This window comes from Sceloporus occidentalis, unplaced genomic scaffold (assembly GCF_023333645.1).
Source record: "Sceloporus occidentalis isolate IW3139 unplaced genomic scaffold, rSceOcc1.0.p SCAF_49, whole genome shotgun sequence".
Lineage (NCBI taxonomy): Eukaryota > Metazoa > Chordata > Lepidosauria > Squamata > Phrynosomatidae > Sceloporus > Sceloporus occidentalis.
Window position 1 is genome coordinate 2,912,133 of NW_028317029.1, and position 23,692 is coordinate 2,935,824.

Here is a 23,692-nt window from a genome sequence, read left to right on the forward strand (position 1 = left end):
ATTAAGCTATTTTAAAAATCTAAATTATAACTCAAAATATAACTACTGTAATATATACAAAAATACTGTACAGATAACACTTTTCATTCAGGGATGTTCTTACAAAACACTGCTTGTGACCCATTTGAGTGACTTACTTTTACTAAATTGGTGTTGTCGCATACTGTTTAGCTATCAGAAGATCTCTTAAACATGTTTTTCACTTTGAAGTTGGAAGCTTTCCGTTATGAAGGAGCATATACTTAGCAAAGTGATCTAGAATATTTGCAACACATAGACATTTCACTCTTGGTTTTGCTAGCACAATAATACATTTGAGAGATGAAGAACAGCTTAATTTCACTAACAAACTCACACACTTCCATTTCTGCAGGCACACTTAAGTATCCACAATTGCTGCACATTGACCTTTTTGTCGAGAACAGTGGTGCAATATAACCAGCATAATCACCCTGATGGTCAACAGAAGCAGATGCCTACAGGCAAATCGTTACACACAAAACAACTCTACTTTGAAACCTGCTCAACTAAATGGTTGCTACTTTTACTGCAGATGGCCCTCTCTTTGAATTCGAAGCCTCTCTTTCTCAACTTGTAGACGCTCCTTCTCTATGTGGAGCTTCTCGGATTCGAATTTTAAGAGCTGAAGCCTTTCCTTCTCCAGCTGCAAATGCTCCCTCTCGAGTTTTAATTTTTCAGCTTCTATGTCCAAAGGTTGCAAGACAGTCTTTTCTGGTTGGCCAAACTCATTCTCTAGATTTGGTTTTTCAGCATGCATAACCTGCAGCCTTAGCTTCTCTCGTTCGATTTGCAGTCTCTCTTTCTCGAGCTGAAGTCTTTCATGCTCCATATCTAAGTGTCGCAATCTCTCTCTCTCTATTTGGAGTCTTTCTTTCTCCACCTGAAGCCTTTCAGCCTCAATGCTCAACCTCTGCCGTTCTAACTCCAGTTTCTGCTTCTCTAAAGTCACTAGAAGGTGGGAATCTTTATATGGTATTCGGGTTATGGAACTCAATGTTCCAAACTCCTCAATCCGGGGAAATTCTTCAGGTAAGTCATTCTCTTCCCTCGAATCGGGGAGGACAGTTGACAGCATTTCATCTTCTTCCTCGATCTCAAACTATAAAACAATTATGAAAAACATACAAAGGGAAGGTTAAGTAAATGTTTGAGTTCATCAACTTAATGGAAAACAGGATTCTAAATAAGCTTTGTCTACTGTATAATTGCACATTACTGAACAAACACGAACTACATCGTGTAATACACTTACTATAATATTTGCAATCAATTTCTGCCAGTGACAATTTATATATCCCATCATGCAACTGCCCATTCTCTTCCTCTTTATCTGATGATTTAATGGCTTTGTAAATGTCTTTTCAAGATGGCGTGGAAGACAAGATGTACAATGTTGCTTAAATAAATTCCCAAAATGAGTTTCACATAATGTTTATTTTATACAGTATATATACTATATATGTGTACATTTCTGGCTACAAGCCCACATTAACACATTCTGTAAAAAATGTTCATTCAATTTAGCAAATGCCTATGTTCAATCTACAGCTTTGATTAACTTTAGATCCTGGTAAGTAAGTAAAATGGTAGTCTTTTTGTAGTTCACCTTGAGCTCTCTAACATTAAGGGTCACGTACCTGCTCATCACTAGGCGTCTTATTATACAGTATTCTATTTTGACGAGAGTTGAGCTGGATTCCCAAGCATGGATGAGACACTCGCTTTTTCCAACTAGGACCCTGTAATGTCAGAAGAGGTCAAGGATGATTTCTTTTTTTCTTTCAGATTTAAATACTTACAGTTTACATTCTGTGATTTAAGCTATTTGAACTATGTATGCTTGTCCTCTAGATTGTAAGCAGGTCCATCTTTACCTAATGTATCAGTTTGTCTAAGCCTGTCCATTATAGTTATGTCAGACCCTTTGAACGTAGGCATTGTAAGAAGCGCTGCGTAAATTGGTGCGCCATATTTATGTTTTGCTTGTCCTACCTTATGGACTAATACCATGGTGTCGTAGAGATGACATATTATATACTAAATTATGCACTGCTGTACCGTGTATGTGTGATTCATATACATAGTGCCTGGATTTAAACTCTACATATTATCTGTTTTAATAAAAAGTAAAAATAAAATTCAGAAGTACCTAAACATAATGTTGACAGCCAGATCGCAACACAGTATGAATTCTATATCTGTATTAGAGCAACCTCCAAATTGATAACACATATTAAATACACAGCTTTCTAATATATTTGGTCTCTAAAAAATAAAATTTACAGCATATTGTCAGACTACTTCCTTTTGATTTCATCACAATGGATAGTTAAAAAGTCTTGAGCTAGTCATTAGTGAAGTGTGATGGAATTCAGTTTAATGTACGGATTTTAACTTAATTATTTCTACTTATTGTTTTGGTTCCTGACTAATCTGGAAAACCCTAGGTTTGCCAGCGATATTCCTGTGAAAATACTCTGTTTACTGTGGATGTTTCCTTCTAGTTTGTCTACATCTCACCATGTTAATCCATTTCAACCACCCATGACTTCTGAATATTGGTCCTATGACATCTCCAAGTAATGGTCAAAATGTGTAAGGAATGCCATAATTTACCAGTGATACAACAACCACTTTTTTAGACCAACAACTTGTTAAGACTACTTGGTATTCATAAGTATTACTAAAAATAATATGTGGATAAAATATATATCGTACCTCAAAACTTTGAGGGTCCTCTTCTTCTTCAACTTTGATCTCTGCCATTGATTCATTAGCTTCTCGGACATCAGAAACGTTTTTCCACTCCAAACTTGATTCACTTGTTAAGACACTCGGCTTGTCATCAGCATCGTCATTGATAGAATCATCTAGATCTGAAAGAGGCAGATGGAACCCTGAATTTCCCAGCTTAATGTCTGAATTGAGCCTCTTCCTCTTAACCAAGGCCCTCCAATCAAGATATCTCCTTTTCACCTCAGTTCCTGTTCTCTGTTCACCTTCACCCAGTGCGTTCACACACTCAGCAATTTCTTCCCATGCTTTACGCTTCATTTCATTAATTGTTGTGTTAAGTTGCTTGGAAAAAATTACATCTCTTCTTTTCTTAATTTCTTTAAGTAAAGTTTGTGTTTCTTGAACACTAAAATTACTTTTTCTCTTTCTTTTCAATTGTTTCATAACGGAAGGTTGTAGCTTTTTGTATTTAGGAGATATATCTGAACAAGATCTCTGTGGGAAGATCTGAGATAGTTGTTTCTTTTTGCTTGATTTTGCCAGTTTAGAATATTACAGCTTGCCTAAAGACAAAGAAAAAATATTCCTGTTAACGTAAAAGTTATCCCAGTCATTCAATATATTAAAAGGCTTGTTGTAAAAGAAATCAAGGGAAAGTCGCGAGCCGGGTTCCCTTAAAAACACTTGACACCGCCATCTTGGCTATCCCTGATGGACCACCTTCATCTTAGTCCTCCCAAGACAATGTGACAGTTGAATACGATACAAAGTATCTATATTTGTAGACTTAAAGTGACAACGCCAATATTGTTCAATATTCTACAATAAAGATAACAATGGTATCTTCTACATACATACTGAGTCTGAGTGGAGCCCTATTTTGAAATGGTATTAATTATGTTCAGAGAATGTAACAGAGGCAACAAGGATAAGTATTAAACCCACAAGGGAAGGAATATAGTAACATCATTGACAGCATCTACCTTAAGGATGCTATAAAATGGCCCTCTTAGGCATACTACAGGAATTTGACTGATTCACGGGCATGATACCTCAATCGTGGACAAAACAAGTGCAATGCAACTCAAAGACCAAATCTCATCTGCATAGATAACATACTCTACAAGTTGTTATCACTGTGGTGCAACACGGACATGCAGATTTTGTGATGTAATATGTCACAACTGCGCAAAACACTGAGGTCGTATTCAGAAAGTCTGTAGAGCAAAGATTGAAAAGGGGCAACCGATGCAAAGGAAACAAACACAGAATGGAAATCCAAAATAATAATTCAAATTCTGAAGATGAGTTTGAAAAACTGGGCATATATATATATATAAGGTAAAGGATCAACTGGAATGGAGCTAACAGTGCAGATAATGGCAAAGACCTCACAATGGACTTAGACGCTGGTGCAGAAGTCTCTGTGATGACATTAAAACCGTGGAATGAATTGAATCTACAAATACCTTTACTCTCTTTGCATATTAAACTACAGACATTCTAAAGAAATACGTGTACCTCAGGGATGTGCAAAGGCCTCTGTCACACAACGTGGAATAACTAAAATAGTTAATATTTATATTCCAAAGAAAGGAGGTGGACCACCCTTGTATGGAATAGATACTAGAGTTGGGAATGCCAAATATACAATTTGGAATTCTGTTTGAAACATCCAGTCTCGACATCAGAGTGGATAAAAAACATCAAGAGGAAATTCTGTTTAGTTTTTGACAATGATTTGTGAAAAATAAAGAATATACAAACACAGTCGCTAATAAAGCCAGAGAGTATATGGAAATTTTACCAAGCCAGAACGGTACCATTTGCACTAAGAGCAGGAGTAGAGACTAAACTAACAAGAGTATAAACTGTAGGTACCATAAAAAGAATTGATTGCAGCGAGTAGGCATCTTCAACAGTACCTGTAAGTAAGAAGAACGGAGAAATCTGCATTTGTTGAAATTTTGGAATGGCGGTAAACAACCAGTTATCTATCGATCATCCTTTACCGCGTACAGAAGAACTTTCTGCAACTTAAGCAGAGGGAAAAACCTGATGTTCGGAATAGCGTTAGCACCTGCTGTTTGGCATTATACTATGGACAAAATTCTTGCAGGTATACCTCACATTTATACGGTTAATGAATGGTAAAACTGCAAGTGAATACCGTGTAAATGTAGACTACGAACTAAGAGAGCCCCTAAGCTGGAGCTCTGTGCACACGTTATAGACAAGGGTTGCTCCCATATAGTCAAGAAAAAGGTACATGCGCTCCTTCATGCTTCCATTCCAACTAATGTAACTCTTGTTAAGACTACTTAACTATTATCATTTGTTCCGTCCAACTTAATTTCACACATTGTTTCCACCAAATTGTTAGAGAATAATTATAAAAATGGGACTGACAAACCAGTCATTAAATAATATCCTTTTTACTGTAAATCACAAGCATTTGTACATTATGATCTGAAGAAACCATTAGTGATAGCAAGTGAAGCATTACCATATGCACTAGGAGCTGTACTTTCTCAGGTTATGCATGAAGGATTAGAGCAACCTGTGGCTTTCGCATCAAGAACATTGATAGCAGCTGAGAAAAACGATTCCCAAATTGATAAGCAGACTTTGGCGATCATTTGGGCCATTCAGAAATTCCACATGTGTGTATACGGAAGGGAATTTCAATTAGTGACAGATAACAAACCACTGTTGTCTATATACCCCAACAAAAGGGATCTCCATGACCTCCGCGGCATGAGTTCAAAATATATGCTTTACTGTTAGGAGCATATAAATACCAGATAACATATCGAACACATGCTCAACATGCTAATGTCGATGCTATGTTCAGGTTGCAAATAGAAACAACGTTGAAAAATTGGGTAAAATCTGGAAAAAACTAAACTCGGGTCATCATTTACATCAACAAATATTGCGAGAGAAATACAAGATTCCGTTTGGAGTTTGGTGCTAACCAAGGATAGCCTAAAAAAAAATTCCTCAAAACCTGAAGATTTATCAACAAAAAGCAAACAAATTGACTTTATTAGATGGTTGTATTCTTTTAGGAGAAAGAGTGATTGTTCCAAAAACCACGTAACATCAGATATAAGCATTACTGGATTAAGGACATGCAGGGATAGTCAGAATGAAGCAGCACAAATGAGTATATGCTTGCTGGCCAATTATTTATAGGGAGATAGAGAAATATGTAACTAGCGGCAATGGATGTTCACAAGCAGCAAGAGAGTTACCTGGAGAAGCTGTACAACATTATTTGTGCCAGTCGAATGTGGACCCAACTGCATCTTTCATAAAGGTCTTCATGTAATATAGTATGAATGCCATAAACATATTATTTATCATTGTAAAAGAAGATATTCCACGTTCCATTTTGTTTACATTTTTCCAGAAAAAAACAAAACAAAAAATGGCTTTGGAAATATTTTTTTTGCCCCAAAATACCTTGTGCCTTTGGATTGCTTATTGTTGATGAAGTATAGAAATACATAAAGAGGGGCAGGTAATTCATGGCCCAATGCTTAGCCCACACCCTGAAACAATGTAATGTAGAGCACTGCATTGGGAGGCGGGTCCTGCCAAAAAACTTGCGGGCACAGGCGGTCTTGTTGGTGTTGCGGGAGCGAGCGGTCAGACACTGTACCTGCGGGTCCCGATAATCCCGCGCAGTCCCGCACGGCTGCCTTCGCGCTGCTCCCTTACAGTGTCTCCTCTCTTGCTCCGCCCAGGAACAAAGCAGAGTCACGTGATGTGACGTCACTTCCTGTGACTCTGCCTTGTTCCTGGGCGGAGCAAGAGAAGAGATGTTGTGAGGGAGCAGCTCGAGGGCAGCCTTGTGGGACTGCACGGGAAATCTGCAGTTCAGGTAAGGAGGTGGGATTGATTGGCCACAAACGTGGTGGGAGTGGGCGGGATTGGCCACAAATGTGGCGGGAGTGGGCGGGATTGGCCACAAATGTGGCGGGAGTGGAAAACCCACATTGCGTGAGCGGGCGGGATTGGGATTAAAAAAGCAGTCCCGCGCAGGGCTCTAATGTAATGTCTGATCTAAACCTTATAAATCTACTGCTAACTAATCTAATCTAATGACACACAATCTTATTCTACTATTACGGCATTGAATGATATCAGGGAATTATTATGTAATGCGAGTTCTCTTGATGTAGTTTATCCACTTAAAAGACGTCAAAAATTGGTTGCCCATTGTGGGTTATTCATTAAACAGGAGTATGCGAGTGAATTGCAGTTCCAACTCACTGATACATTTTAAAAGGCTAACCCCAATGAGATTACGTTAAAATTCTTCAGCAAACTCCTGCTTCAGTGTATGGGTCTCATCCAGAAATTCTAATTTATGTTGTTGGACATTCTGGTCAATAGAAGGTGCTCTTCAACACCTGCTGAGGATATAACCGGCATGCACTCCAATACAGAATGAAAAAATAAATGTGTGTAAATATCATTATTAGCTTTTATTTAAATAACGCCAACACTTTACTTGGTGCTTCTTAAGTTACATACATTAAAAGGGTACGGCAAAACCAGAATTGAGACAGAACAGGAGCGTATCTATTTTTATAGCCATCTATATACCTATACATCAGATATAAATGTGTAGAAGAATCGATAAATTAAAAAATAACCCTAAAATCACAAGCACATATAAGACACATTTGATGTAGGATATGGGATATGTGTAGTATTTAGTGTTATGTGCATGTGATGTTAAGCATTTTTATTATTTATTCATTTATATAGCACCACCCTATTCCTCAGAGCTGTACATTGGGTGTTTACCCTCACTCTATTCACATACTCATTACGTGTCACACTTTGTATACTTTTTTAGTTAACCCCTATGTCTCCCTGTCCCCAACCGATCAAGAGTATTTCCTTTTCTACATCCACAAATACATAATTCCCATTCTAAATATATATTCACTCTCCAATGATGTTGAAAATAGAAATTTTTATATGTAGAAATTATTTGAAACTATTCCAAGAGTAGGTAAATCACCAGCTTGATGTTAGTGCTAAAAACACTGTATCTGTCGATATGCCTCCTCACCATGTTTTATGCAGGGGCAACTTGGCATTCACAGTTTCTGGAGTTAGAACATCATAAAGCATGGCCGATGCAATGCACAATCTATCCCAACTCGCAACTTCATGAGTAATCCCTAAATACACATACTCTACTCTTTTCTTATTGCTGAATTGCTAACATAACGTTACGAATGTCCATTAATACGTTAATTATTATTTTATATAGCACCATCATATTCAGTAGCGCTGTACAACGGGTGAATCCGAAAGACATCCTTCATGGCTGCTTTCACACCAAGGCTAAGGTTTCCCCTTTTCTCCTGATGATAGTAGCTTTTATTTCCATCCAGCTTTGAGAAGCTTTAGTTCTCCAGCAAATTCTTGTTATTTGTGTTACAAAGCAGAGCAGACCAGGCCATACAGAGGCCTTTACTCACAGCAGTAGTAAAAATGGCTGCACTGTGAAAACTGAGATCATGTTTTCTCATCTAAGACATGAATAGGGCTCCGATATTGTTGAACAGCAGTGTGTATATATATATATATATATATATATATATTTCTTTTTTATATAGCGCCATCATATCCTACATCGCTGTACAATGGGTAAACATGACGTAGTATATAACATAACTAGACAACATTACAGAAACAACAGGTGAGGGGGGCTCTGCTCTCAAGAGCTTACAATCTAGAGGTGTGTACATATATAGGGCCAGTCCTAGACCAAATGGCACCCTGGACTTCTAGAATGCGAATGTCTGCACAGATCTCTTCAGCGTGTCTCCTCACCTGCACCACTGCCAGGTACCAGATCTACTTCTAGACAGTAAGGGGCATTTTCTGGGGTGACTACCCTGTCTGCCCTGGTCCTGGCATCCCAGACAGCTGCCTCAGGCTAAGACCTGCCATGTGTAATATATATATATATATATATATATATATATATACATACATCCATACATAAATACAATGGGAGGAGAATACAAGTATTTTTGTAACTTAAACTCTCCCTCTTTTTTAATACCAAAAAAATAAAACACAATATATGATTAAAGTATCTTTTTGGAAGAGTAACGCATTGCGTAAACTGCAGCATCACTACCGTCTAGCCCACTGGATACAACATGTTAAATGCAACCTTGGAAATTCCTAATGTTTCTTAAAAGATCAACGACCGAGACACCGAAGACAGCGCACACGGCGCATCCTGACATACGCAATGTATTATTACGAATGGCAATGAGTAAATCCTGGGGCTGCAGCTTCCGCAGTGCAGGAATACATTACCCCAAAACTGCAGAAACTCATGTATTAAGGAGATGTGAGGTCTGGAACACCCTGCCCATTGTGTGTATGGCAGGCATGTCTGCTCCTTACTCAGCTCTGGTGCTGTAGTAAATAAGGAGCATCCCAGGCAATGGTCGGTGTGTGGAGGGCACACAGCTCTGCACACAGCCAGCCTGCTGCCATGAACAACGATCCGATCCACATCACAGAGCAGAGCTATGCACAGCAGGCAAGATGGCGATGTGGAGCAAAGGGAACTCCAGCCAGAGGCCAAGATCAGCCATTGCTCCCTGCAGGACGGGCCGGCCCTGGACAGCTCATCAGGCTGCACAATGCATGCACCCTCCCTCCCGTGTCTCTTACCTGCTTTGACTTTTGGGCTATGGTGGAGGGCTGAGGCGCGGAATCAATCCCTCGGGCTCCGGGAACAGGGATGCCCAGCCCCAAATAATAGGAGTAAGGAGAAGGTTGGAGGAGGAGGGGGTGTTGGGGGGGATCCAGGGGCTGAGCTACACAAGCCAGCCAGCTAAGGGGGGAGACAGACTGCAAGAGCAGACATGGAGGGAGGAGGGGGAGGAGGGCTGGGCAGGCACGCAGAGGAGAGCTTACTACTAGGAGGGAGAATGGGAGGGGGGGTCATGGGATGTGTAAGGCAAAACAGACACAAAGGGGATCCTGTGCAAACACCGGCCATGAGGAATACTAATGCTCTCCCTCAGCCTCAACTACAGAATCCTGGGGCAGATGGACCACACTCCATCACTTGTGGTGCTGCACCTGTGGTAAAACCAGGCTGGAGTGCACCTGCTTCTCTTACAATCCCCCCCCTCCCACTGTAGATTGTAAGCTCCTTGGGTCAGGGACCTAGTGTCAAAAAAGAGCACATCTAAGTGTTTCTTTTGAGCTTTCGCTTAAAGGGGAGAAACCATTCTAGCTCAAAATATAGCTCACGAAACATTATTCTGTAATAAAAAAAAAGAATAAATAAAGAAAAGTACGGTTCGCCTTTTTTTCTTTCTACAACCCCAGCTGTCTTGGAACCAGAATAGATAATAATGTGTAATGTTAAAGCTGACATGCTACAAACGTTAAAATGGCATAAAACAACCACCCGTTGTCCGTACTGAATTTCAAAATATATATTTTAACAAACAGCCTAATTTGCTATAATATGTATCGATGTTTTATCATGTCCTTTATACTGTAAGCTGTATGATCGGGGTCATCTCCACCTTGTTCCTTCATAATAATAATAATAATAATATGTTTAATGCGTTTAAGCTTCTACCGTCTGTACGTTACCCCCTAGTTTGCCAAAATGAAGGTTGATAGTCCTATAGACTTTACACTCAATTTTGTAGGAAAAAGTGCTAATGTATAATACGGCTGATGATCGGCGAGAATGATCAATGATCAGTGACCTAAAGAGTCATTAATCACGGATCAGATAGCAATTTAGTAGGATATACATTTTTTAAAATAAGTTTAATATTGTAAAATAAACAAATACTGTATATAAAATAGTAATTATATATAAAAAAGACAGACAATGTTTGTGGATGGGTTAGCTGTAAATGCCCTCAGGAATTTCCCCTGCCCCACTAGGTTCACCTCTATAAACAGCGTATGTGTCACAAAATTAATTTACCCAGACTGGCCATCGGGCACACCAGGCAAATGCCCAACGGGCCACATGGCGACAGCGCCGCACACTGTGTGTGTGTATATATATATATATATATATATACTGTATATATATATATATATATGCGTTAGACATGCATTTTTAACTACATAATTACCGTATTTGCTCGATTATAAGACGAGGTTTTTTCCAGAGCAAATGCTCTGAAAAATACCCCTCGTCTTATAATCAGGGTCGTCTTATAATCAGACCTCAAATAGGTCTGATTATGAGACTAAGATCCAGATCCCCCGCAGCGATGCAGAGGACCTGGATCCTCCTGTGTTAACCCCCCCCCCCAAGTTACCGGTGCTTCTGAGTCCCCGGTGCTTAGTCCGGGCTGCGTGTAGAGCTCTACACGATACAATCGCGTAGAGCTCTACACGCTTCCCGGACTAAGCACTGGGGACCCAGATGCAGGGGACCTGGATCCTCCTGTGTTAACCCCCGACCCAACTTACCGGTGCATCTGAGTCCCCGGTGCTTAGTCCGGGCTGCATGTAGAGCTCTACGCGATATAATCGCGTAGAGCTCTACACGATACAATCGCGTAGAGCTCTACACGCTGCCCGGACTAAGCACTGGGGACTCAGAAGCACCGGTAAGTTGGAGGGGGGGGGGCATAACACAGGAGGATGCAGGGGACCTGCATCCTCCTGTGTTATGCCCCCTCCAACTTACCGGTGCTTCTGAGTCCCCGGTGCTTAGTCCGGGCAGCGTGTAGAGCTCTACGCGATTGTATCGTGTAGAGCTCTACGCGATTATATCGCGTGGAGCTCTACATGCTGCCCGGACTAAGCACCGGGGGCTCAGATGCAGGGGACCTGGATCCTCCTGTGTTATGCGCCCCCCCAACTCAGAAGCACCGGTAAGTTTGGAAGAGGGAGGGGGAGTGTTAAATGGGGGGTGTAAGGCATTTCTGGAGGCAGAGTGCTCTGTGAAATGCTTTTTAACCCCTTTAATGCCACTCTGCCTCCTGAAATGCCTTAAACCTCCCTATATGCCATAATATGCCTTTTAATCCTCTAAGTGCCAGAGTGGCATATAGGGTTAAAAGGCATATCATGGGGCACAGTGGCATATAGGGTTAAAAGGCATATTATGGGGCACTGTGGCATTTAGAGGGTTAAAAGGCATATCATGGGGCACAGTGGCATATAGGGGGTATAAGGCACTTCTGGGGCAGATGTGCATAACTAGGAGGCAGGTTGGAAAATAGAAGGAAATAAAACCAAAATATTTTTCTCAAGCATAGCTTTTATTAAAAAAAGTGTTTAAATGAATTAAAATTTACTGGTAAAACTTTTTTCCTATAGGGTCGTCTTATATTCAGGCTTTTTCTTTTTTTCCTAAATTAATATTAAGATTTGGGGGGTCGTCTTATAATCAGGGTCGTCTTATAATCGAGCAAATACGGTAATATGTACTTATCTTTTTCAAGTAAAGACTATGACTGAAATATGATTTCAAAATAACAGCTGAACTGGCAGTTTCTTAATATTAGCCCCTGCTGCGGATATATATTAATATTAGCCCCTGCTGCCAATATATATATATATATATATATATATATATATATATATATATATAAAAATATTATACCATTCTGCTAATATATATATATTATTAGCCCCTGCTGCCGATATATATTAATATTACACCCTGCTGCCAATATATATAAATATTAGACCCTGCTGCTTATATTTATTAACCCCCTTTGTGACAAAGGCTGATTTTATTTTTTGTACCCTTCCTGACAAAGGCTGTTTTAACATTTCTGCGATGCTCGTGTTTAGCTGTAATTTTCCCCAATATCTGTTCAGCATCTTATGAATAAGAAGCCGCATTTGGTACGTGTGCATTTTTCTGATTGAAAATTAGATGTGCGGCCATCCTTCCCCCCGTATTAATTGGGACATTGTTAAACCCGGACAATTCCATTTACCCCATGAAATCATTCATGATTTACCCCATCAAATCATTCATCAAATCATTCATACCCCATGGGCATTTAACATGCCAGTATTTTAGCTCTTTTTCAATGTGAGAATTGTTTTAAGATAAAGCTCTAATTTTAGGACTTGCTCAAAAATAATATATCAGTGGAAAATGATGTTACTATTTTTTTTTTCCAAACAATTTTTATATATATATATATTTTCTCTTTCATTTCCATTGACTTGCATGGTTGAAAGCAGTACCTGTATTCAACCTGCAAGTGGAGCCAGATTCTCTGGAGGGTCTGGAGGGACATCAAGGCATTACAGCAACACCGTTTGGGGTGCAAAAAGCAAACGTAGATCGCTTTGTGCACCTGTTTAAAGCCATGAGAGTCATGGCATGTCAATTGCCACTAACCGGACGTTAGTGCCTGACGTACCAGAACCGGAAATTGTCATTAAGGGGTTAATATTAGCCCCTGCTGCCGATATATATTATTATAAGCCCCTGCTGCCAATATATGTAATTATTAGATCCTGCTGCCAATATACCGTATTTGCTCGATTATAAGACTAGGTTTTTTTCAGAGCAAATGCTCTGAAAAATATCCCTCGTCTTATATTCAAGGTCGTCTTCTAATCAGACCGCAAATAGAGGTCTGACTACAAGAGTAGGATCCAGATCCCATGCAGCGCTGCAGGGGACCCGGATCCGCCTTTCTGGCAGCCGGTGGAGGTCTGTGCGATGCGCGCAGACAACCTCCTCTGCTGCCGTCACTTCTGTTGGGGCTTGTATGACGGAGCGCCGGCATTACGTGACTTTCCGGTGCTCTACCATAGAAGCCCCGGCAGAGGTGCTGGCAGCAGCGGAGGTTGTCTGTGCGCATCCTGCAGCTGGTGAACGTTTGCGGGATATGCACAGACAACCTCTGCTACTACCGGCAAACACGATATATATAAATATTAGACTCTGCTGCCAATATATATATTTATATATATAAATATTAGATCCTTCTGCCAATATATATATATATATATATAGATATATATCTATATATATCTATATATAAATATTAGATCCTGCTGCCAATATATATATGACTATTAGACCCTGCTGCCAAAATATATTAATATTACCCCCTGCTCCCAATATATAAATATTAGACCCTTCTGCCCATACATTTTATATGGAAAAAATTGGACCGTACGTAACCATTTCCTTGGGTCCCACACCATGCTCCCTTGCATGCAATCACTCCCTCCGCTGCCGCACCAAAAAATAGGTATAGATCAAATAAACAACACATAAAACAGCACATTCATGTATAGATCAACTGAATAAGACATACAAACCTTTGCAGGTTTACATAAATAATGTACAGAAACATAGCATAGCAGGTATAGATGCAGGTATAGATCAACACAGCTTTGCATGTATAGATCAACTGAAATTCACATGTGAACTCTGCACTGAAGGCATAGAATCAGACATACAAATCATGTATTTGCAGGTATACAATAATAATGTATGGAAACATAGCATTGCAGGTATAGATCAACTAGAAATCACATGTACACTCAGCACTGAAGGTATAGATTAAATAAATACATGGAAAAAGCATTGCAAGTATTGATCAAATTTGTCACTTTCGGGAATGTGAAATCCCGCCTATGTAATTAATTTGCACATGTATTCAATTTATACTTGTATATTTATCTGACACTGCTTGTGTGTGGACATTAAAATACCTCAGAACTTGAAGTGCTGAGCCTTCGTTTGTTTCTTTGTTATTAAGGGTCGTGGTGGAGCGCGGCTCATGCACCTGTTGAATTTTTTGGTGCTGCTGACTACCTCTGTTGTTGGTACACATATAAATGAGCATCCATCTCACTTTTAGCTCACTAATTAAAACTTTATTTGAACTCATCTGAACATTTAGGTGTTCCAAGTAATAAAAGAGGAAGCTCTGCAAAGGAGAGCAGAGGGTGACTTGTATCCAGCAGAAAGATGGTTTGTGTCTGGATAGATCACAGATGTTGACTACTCTCGGATGATTCTGCATTTAAAGCCCAATTGTAGTTATGTCAGTGTATCAAACCATTTTTAATGTTTTCTGTTTTGTTATAGTCATGTTGTCCAGTGTTTAGCACCTGGGCTTGGGTTAAACTGGCATCCTTTAGCATTGGAGCACTACTACCATATATTTATTTAATAACCAAAAATATATATGTCATACTGATAGACTGTTCCTTGGTTAATTGGCTTGTCTAGATGATTTGATTGCTTTTACATAATTTTCCAACTTTAGCACACACTACAGTGCGGTATGCGGACCTTGAGGCTGCTATAGTTGTCAGTCATGCAATATTTTAGGTGCCTTTCCCTGTTCAAACACCACACTGAGCTGATTCTTTATGGCAATGGTAATGAATTCCTTTCCTCTATAGGCTTTAATTAGTGAGAATGTCCGACTAGGTGATGAAGTCTGAGCCATTCCATAATATATCACAAAGCAGTATGATAAGTAGTGAGGGTTTTTGTTAATAGATTGGGCTATGATAATACATAAGCTAGAACACATAAACAATGGCTAATAGGCAGCAGCCTGTGAACATTATATTATGCAAACTAGTGCAACACTAAAACTAAAAAAAACCCAGCATAATATTGAAAACCTTGATAAAAAGTTGATACTGGTAAATAGCAATTGTTGGGAGTTCCTCTTTTATTGTTATTGTGCAACGAATCCATTTTGAACAGAAAGAAACACAGCTCATCATTCAATTATTTAATTGAAAAAATAACAATTAAGCATTAACCCATCTCATAACTGTTCTTCTGCATTCCTTACTAAGTATTCAGGCACAACATCTGATAGGATAAAGCATGTAACCCTTTATTATTTGACTGATGTACATTCTCGTTAAATTGATATAACCATGCAGAGTTTAATATATGAAATTCAAAATATAATAATTGTCACTGTCTCATATGGGTTTTTTTAGGCATATTTAGGGGTGGTTTGTGTTTATAAAAGAGTATGAAATATAACTCCTACCCTAGATGTAGTGCCTATTTTTAAGTATAAGGGAATAAAAAAATGTTTAAATGCTCAATATGGCACAGTGTAGATCTCAGACTTCCAGACTGTGTGATCTGCTGTAGGATTAAAACCAAAAGGATCTGTGAATAGAAGGGGCTGCATATAAAATTTCATGGGGATAGTCCATGAACTGTGTGGTGAGATTAAAAACAAATATGAGAACTTGTGGGCCAACTACATTTACTCGTAGACTAAGTGTCCTACGGAGGTTAGGATGGAAACCTCATGGGTTGTTCAACTTAGAGGAAATTCCAGTTATTTCTATTGGAGGTGGTAAATTTAAGTTGCACCAACAAACTATCTTATAACATCTGTTTGTGTATTTACCCCCCCCCCAAAATGGTGTCATATAATAGATGGCAACAGCAGTCTATCAAGTTCAACCTTGCTTTTGATCCAGAACAAGGCAGAAAAACTCACATTAAAGCAATTTCCAATTGTGCCTCAAAAAGCCAAAAAGAACCCTTCTTGACTCCAAGATCAACAAGCTATAACTAATCTTGTCCTTATAGCTAAATATATACCTGTACATTTTTCTTTGATAAAAAATCATCTAGCCCATCTAAAGGCATCTATTGAATTTGATAGCACAATATCTGTGGGTAGTGAATCCATTGAATTATTGGATTCAAGTCTAAATGGATGACCTCTTGTTCTTTGCACAGACCTAATAACGAACAGGTAATCAGATGTAAACAAATAATAGCGGATCCTCTATCAGACAAACATTTTTAAGAAATCGTTATTATTTTTTATTAATATAGTGACAACGATTTCCGCAGTATATACATTCAAAGGGTATGACCAAACTAGAACTGACAGACTAAGACGCACCGATACATTAAGTAAATAAGGCCCTTCTTTCAACCTTACAAAGTAAATGTAATAAGTTCCGTCACTATGCCACAAAGACCCTTCACCTTTCAGGACATGGCATGTTAGCCTGTTAAGCAGACTTGCGTGCTAGTAGCATAGACGGATCCCTGCTTGGTTCAGTCCTAATGAGACATGAACATTGAAACTCAGGAGAATGTCTCCATGACAACTTTCCAAATAATCAGCTTAGTACAGGAAGAGAACATGCAACGTTTTATCTATCTCCATAGCTGAAAATAGTGGTTTAGGAAACTGAGAGGTTACGAGAAATAAACATTTTGAATCTGAACATTGATTCTTGAGTTATGTACACTGGCGTATCTACAGGTGCCCCAGCGACCCCGATACGCTCCTGTCTCCCCGTGCCGGTTCCAAATAGTTTAGAAAGGCCCCTTCCAACCTGATGTGAGCGTGGATGTGTACTTGTGTGTGAGCATGGAAGTGCACTTGTGTATTATGTGTATGCGAGAATGCATGTGTACTTGTGTGTATGTGTGAGCATGCATGTGTACTTCTGTGAGTATGTGTGAGCATGCATGTGTAACTGGGGTGAAGTGGAGTGTGTGTTAGTAAGTATGAGTACGTGTGTGTAATTTGTGTGTGTTTACATTTGTTGTATGTTGGAAGGGGGGGCAAAGGTCAAAGAAGGCACAGACAAGTTGTTTGGGGGTAATGATGGCACAGACTAGCTGTTGAAGTTGGGGGACCCTGGGACAGGTTTCTAGATACGCCCCTGGTTATGTATGTAAGGATAAAAAGATCTATAATCAGGGCAAATATAAAAATGTCATAACGTTTCACAAATATTAAATTTTACGTAAACAAAACCCATGTAAAACAAAGTGTTTTACTACATGAAGGTCCCATCATAAATAAATATTATTCTATACATTTTTTGTAATGGTTTTCCCTTAACATAATATTACTGTAAACAAGGATTCATCCAGCCGGACCTGAATAGAATATAGGTAAACGCATTTTTAAAATTCTATAACATACTTTAAACAGATGTATATTTGAAATAATAGAAAATGAATCATTGGATTCAAACGTATTAAATAATTACATAGTACATGCAATAAGAATAATCAAAGATTATTTGAAATTTAGTTATAATTTAAGAAATTTTTTAAATGTTTCTGAAATATTATTATTATTATTAACATACAGGATTAATGATTTATAAAAGGTTTCCTTTCCAGAAGATCAAGGCAATGGTTGGAGTTGAAGATGTCTCTTCCATGTAATCTGCCTCCAGATTCATTTGTACTCCCCAGAATGGAACATCAGGACCAAGTGAGGAACCCTAGCCATGCCACAGTGAGTGTTGACCTGAAATGGGGCAACATGGTACGTTTTTTGCTTAAGAAAAGCAACCCTGGATCAAAGAGAGTGTGTCCCTCCTTCCCCCAGTGTTAATATACAGTTGGACTCGCATAATTGTTTGAAGGAAATGTTATAGAAATTGCAGTAAAAGACAAGCAGGTCACCCTACCCTGATCGACAGAAGCCTCCTGTCATGGAGGAGACTACGATGTTGATGGCAACATGCCTAACAAAAAGAAATATAACTTCATCATGTGACAGGTAAACTGTTACAAATGGCTTACACCCCATGGATCCCTGCACTTGTTGAACTGAATTACTTCACAATAAAATTCTGTTAAAGCTTGAGGCATTGGAGAGACTTCCTCCCACTCCGAGCGGTTGCTATGGTAAACTTGAACTTCATCAGTGATTTCATCAGGTGCATAATCCCCTCCTAGTATATAAATTTTATCTTCAATTCCAACTGCTCCTGCATTAAATCCTGCACATTCGAAAGAGCCTTCCCCCTTCCAAACACAAGTCTCCGGGCAAAAACTATACACTTTATATGTGGAAAGATCGCAGATGTACAAAGTGTTATTGACAGGTACGGCTTTGATCAAGGTTGCGTGGAAAAAATGCCCAAACTCTGCTACAAGTTCACTCCATTGATCTGTATCTGCATTATACTTGAAGAAACAGTCAAGTGAAGGATTAAAAGCATCTGTGATTTCAACTTCAGAACCTAGAACGTAAATGACATTTTTGCACGCGCTGGCTTCTGGGTAGTAGATCCCTCTCGGCAATGTACTTACTGATTTCCATTCTTTACTGAGAGGATTGTAAGATTCTACATCTAGCAGGCTTCGAATGTCATGCGCACCTTGAGTCTTTCCGCCTATCACAAATAATTGGTTGAGCGCTACAACTGATGTATGCATCGTCCTTGGCTTTTTCATGGCAGGAACCAAAGAAGAATTATTGCTCACTGGACAGTAGCACCATGTTTGGTCAGTGGCATCATGGTAGGGCTCAGCTATATGAAGCCTCACAGCCCTACAACAATTCCCCTTACAACCTCCAGTTATGAATATCTTTTCTCCATAGCTCGAGATACTTGAACCTGGGAGATCCACAATATGAATTTGCGGAAGCTGTAGCCACTTATCAGTTTGTATCCCGTAGCAGAACGTATGCTGAGTTCCTCCATCTTCTGCAGTCTTGTGAACAAAGATGTACTTCTCTGTTGTCGAAAGCCGAGCATCTGGAAAAAGCCCACCAGCACGTTCTACTTTTTTCATTGCAGAATTGATTGTGGAAAAGCAATTTGTGCTTTTTAATAATTGTTCCTCTGAGAGTAGAATGTCTTGCAGCGTGGATTGAGATAAGTGATGTAATCTAACTTTATTTAATAGCTGAGGAAAATACTTCTCTCGTTGGTACAAATGATGCTTGGTCCAGGAAAGCACTGCGGACAACACAAATTCTTCTTCCGACACACATAAATCATCGTCTCGCAGGCATTTTTCCAGCACACTAATATTTAATTCTAAGAAATCGGTAGACTGAGTTAGTAATGAGAAGTTCTGCAGGGTAAATTCCAAGGCACGATCAAACAAACGTGTTGAACCGTAACCTTCTGATATCGACAGCAACTGCAAACAATTATTTATATCAATAGTTTTTATTAAAAAGTCACTGCATGCTTTGGAAAGTAGGGCCACTTGAAAAAACGATGCCATCTGAAAGAGCATATCGACATTTCCCTCCGTTATCTCTGCTTTGCCTGTGTACGCGTAATCAAGAAATGCCTTTACAGCGCTAGGTGATAAATTGCTAATGTTTACACTCCCGCCATCTCGTTCTTTCATATTCACTTCAAACATAGCCCTGTAAATGGAGGAGAAAAAGGTTACACACGCACAAATAAACTTTTATAACAAATACTTTAATCAAGAATTAATGTAAAATGGCCATGACATATTAAATGCTGAACTATTTAAAAATCGTAAAATCTATGTATCTACTCCACTGGTCTCCATTGTTTTTTTGCCTCCCTGGACAAGTCAGAGGAGATCAGAGGATATCCCTAAAAGAGCCATGTTCATTGCCTGAAAACCAAGCCTGTCCAGCTAAATTTGGGACCGTTGAGAGTTATGCAGATAGATTAGAATTTGTTGACCACACACACACACACATGTCCATAACATTACCTGAAGCTAGCAAGAGTGCTTAGGAACCATTGTAGATGGCTTTTTTTTGTCTTTTTTTTTTTTTTTTTTTACAAAATAGTGAAATTTACTTGAGTTTAGGCTTGATTCACGTTTTTGGTTTATGCTATGTTCACAAACTTTAAAATGGGTCATCATTTAAGATATTATAGGATTATTTTTTTTACTTAACCTATTTGTCTCTTTTAATCATAACGCTATCCTGGCCATACCTGTCACTATGGATCAGTTGTTCTGTAACTAATCAGTGTCTTATTAATACCTCAGTGTCTCTTTTTCATGTTCTCTGTTGGTCCATAAGGACTAAGAAACTCTTGGTGCCCGGATGCCACATACTGTAATATGCACAGTGACTCTCAATAGTATTGAGTGGAGAACAACAGGAAAAGGACTCTGCCGGTGGAAGACAAAGACCTTAGGACATCCCTGTTATACAGCAAAATGGATCAAGATGTAACCCCAAAGAAAAAGCTAATGAGTAAGAAGTACCTGAGAGTCTCCATACATGTGGAGCAGTGAGGTTCTGTGATCTATCAAAGGAAGCATAGACATCAAAACTACCATTTTTCATGGTATGTTACGTACCTAAAAAAGTCACTGCTTGCTGCCAGCACACAACGATGACAAGGCATTAGCTCATCCTTCACATTTATGATGAAGTCAAAAAAAATCTGTTGCTCTCTGAAGTTTTGCAGCACATTTACTATTTGCTGCCCGTGGTCTGCTGCCACTAGAGAGACGGTCTTTTCGGTTTCAGAAAGCCCATTGCACGTCACTCTACCAAATGATTCCCTGGTGGAATTCATCTTGATTTACTAAAAAAAAAAGAAATCACATTAAGATTTTTTTTACTTAACATTTGTAGAAGTAAGACAGTTTACTATTGATATAAACTTTGTATTTTTTCATCTTAAGAGGAGCTTGGGTACAAAAATAATTCAGTACATTAACAAAAATGTCTGTGCAGTAAATATGTTATTGAAAAAATTATTTGCTAGCCTTTCAGTATACTTTTGTTGTGCTGGTGGCCGTTAATTTTGTTGGGTCTTTTTTGATAGAAAAAGACAACAAATATTTATACACTCCACTAGCACACAGGTGGTTGTGTACTTTTTATTCATATAAAGGAATGACTTTGTTCCCTTTGATGAAATTTGCATACTCCTAGAAAAGTTATTTTTACCTTCATACTCATGAATGAAAAGAAGGATTTGTTAGCAGGATTGAAATCACTGGACTTTTGTGTTTACCGATGTAACGTTATTAGGAAATATTTCCATACACGCATTTTTTCAATGTATAAACAATATCTACTTTAAAATAATTCTGTAAGTTACGGGTTATGTGCAGTGGGCACGGTTACTATTATCCCGGGTTAAGGCCCGTTTTTTGCATTTTGAGTTTGGCAACCCTAGTGATTACACACAATATATCACAGATTAGGCAGACATTAACAGGGGTTTGATTCCATAATTATGGTGAAAAAACAAAGACCACAATCATAGCGCCATTTTTTGCAACCCAGTGCACGCTCGAGTGCTACAATTCTCATCACTGTCATCAGTATTCTTACTGAGCGTGATGGGAGTTGTAGTCCACAAAAGCGAGAAACTGAGAAATAAATTTTTTGCTAGATGTAAGCAGAGAACAGCAAAGTTTTACAACAGCAAGCAATATACGGTAATAATCACGTCAGCAGTCATTTACTGTCTACAGGGGTATGTGTCTTCACATCCCCAACCCCTGGGATGTTGACGTATCCCACTCGCAACACTTCAGGTGTCTAATTCTGGAAGCCTATGTTGGGGGGCACGGCAAGAAGTGGGAATGGGGAGGGCAGCACCTGAGGTGGGGATAGCCACTTGCTCACCTCACCATGGCTTCAAGAGAAGGCCGTGTGAGAGCTGCCATGAAGAACTGGGCTGCAACCCCGGGAAAAGAAAGGAAAACCATGGGCACAGCTGCAAGGCTTGAGGTGCCTGGATGTCTACAGAGGACTTCAGTAAGTTTAAACACGGCCTTGAAGGATAAGGGGACAAGTAGGGGGTGCGGCAACAAGCAGATAAAGTCCATGCCCTCAGAACAATCTGTAATGTCAGGCCACACTAGTAAAAGTTGTTTAACCCTTTGCTCCCTTTCAGTGCAGGAGGAGCTGATAGCCCCTTCATAGTCCTTTACAGGTAAGGTAACTTTTAGGGATGTATAACACTGTGATACAGAAATCAGGGGAGGAACGAGGTGTAACTGGTGGTCTGAGCTTTCCACTAAAGATGATGATAAGTTAAAACATTAAGATGTAGGGTTTTTTGTAAATAAGCAGTGAAGGAATGAGTTAAAGAACAAAAAAAAATAATACTTTAAGCTAAAACAGATTTAAACACTACTATACAGACAGAAGACAGGATAGCGTTTCGAAGAATATATGTTAATTAAAACAAGTAGTTCAATGTAACTAGAAATAGTTAAGACACAGGCATTCATGGCTGGACACCTACCTATTATAACACTATTATAACACACTGCTATAAAAGCCAACATCAGACATACATGGAAACACTGTTCCCAATGTAGCACATTTTACTTTACGGAGAGGGTGGTATATAGGTGGGAAAGCCTTCTTAGCAGAAGTCGTAGTGGACAATACAGTGAGAGAACTTGAACATGGATGGGATAGGCATAAGAGTATCCTTACTATAAATACAAGACCAAGGACTAAATAAGGTTTAATGTTAATAAAGCAGGGAAAATGGACAAATTATAGTTGTAATATAACATTAGAAGTGGTTATACAATTCACCCCCCCCCCCGCACAACAAAATTACTACATGGAACTAAACCCAAGAAATATAAACAAAATATAACTAGTGATGAGAAGTAGATTAAAAACTAAACTTTTAATAATGCTCCTTAAAATTTAAAGGAATAGAGAGAACCAAAAAGACTAAAGAGATCCTGGCCCAGCTTTCAGTGGATCTCTAATACGCTGTGGCTTCGTATTCATAAATACTTCTTCCCTGAGTATTTATTTGCAGGGGCTACCAGTACACATATAGGACATACTCATAAATACTTACCGTATTTTCACATTTTCTCTCTTTCAATAGATCCACTGCTAGGTCACAAAACACTGAAGTGTCATCAATACCAAATATTTCAAATAATTTAGCAAAATATCTTTAACTCACCGGCTTCCGCTTTATGAAATACTTCTTGCAAACATTCGGAATCTATGAAAACTACTTCAGGCAAGATTTTGTCTTGGATTGTCTGAAGCTCATGTGGAAAGGTGGAGTTCTGTCTTTTTCACTAGGGTTACTTCTCTCTCTATGTTCATCTCACTTCTCAGCTGTTCCTTTGTATGAAATACCTGCAAATGTTCTAGCCACGTGCTAGAATACAAAGTGTCTGTTTCGCACACAACTGGCAGTTTGA

The 23,692-nt window shown here is 39.0% G+C and overlaps 2 protein-coding genes across 2 annotated transcripts; both read right to left on the reverse strand.

The window, feature by feature from the left end:
- Positions 1-544: 544 nt before the first annotated feature.
- On the reverse strand, positions 545-3,201 carry LOC149288906 (myb/SANT-like DNA-binding domain-containing protein 4). The gene is made up of 2 exons (XM_089491277.1): positions 2,740-3,201; positions 545-1,120 (listed from the first exon to the last, which is right to left on the reverse strand). The coding sequence occupies exons 1-2, from the start codon at positions 3,199-3,201 to the stop codon at positions 545-547; spliced, it is 1,038 nt and encodes a 345-aa protein (XP_089347403.1).
- Positions 3,202-18,316: 15,115 nt separating this feature from the next.
- LOC149288907 (kelch repeat and BTB domain-containing protein 3-like) lies at positions 18,317-21,066 on the reverse strand. The gene is made up of 2 exons (XM_089491174.1): positions 20,846-21,066; positions 18,317-19,919 (listed from the first exon to the last, which is right to left on the reverse strand). The coding sequence occupies exons 1-2, from the start codon at positions 21,064-21,066 to the stop codon at positions 18,317-18,319; spliced, it is 1,824 nt and encodes a 607-aa protein (XP_089347300.1).
- Between the last annotated feature and the right edge of the window lie 2,626 nt (positions 21,067-23,692).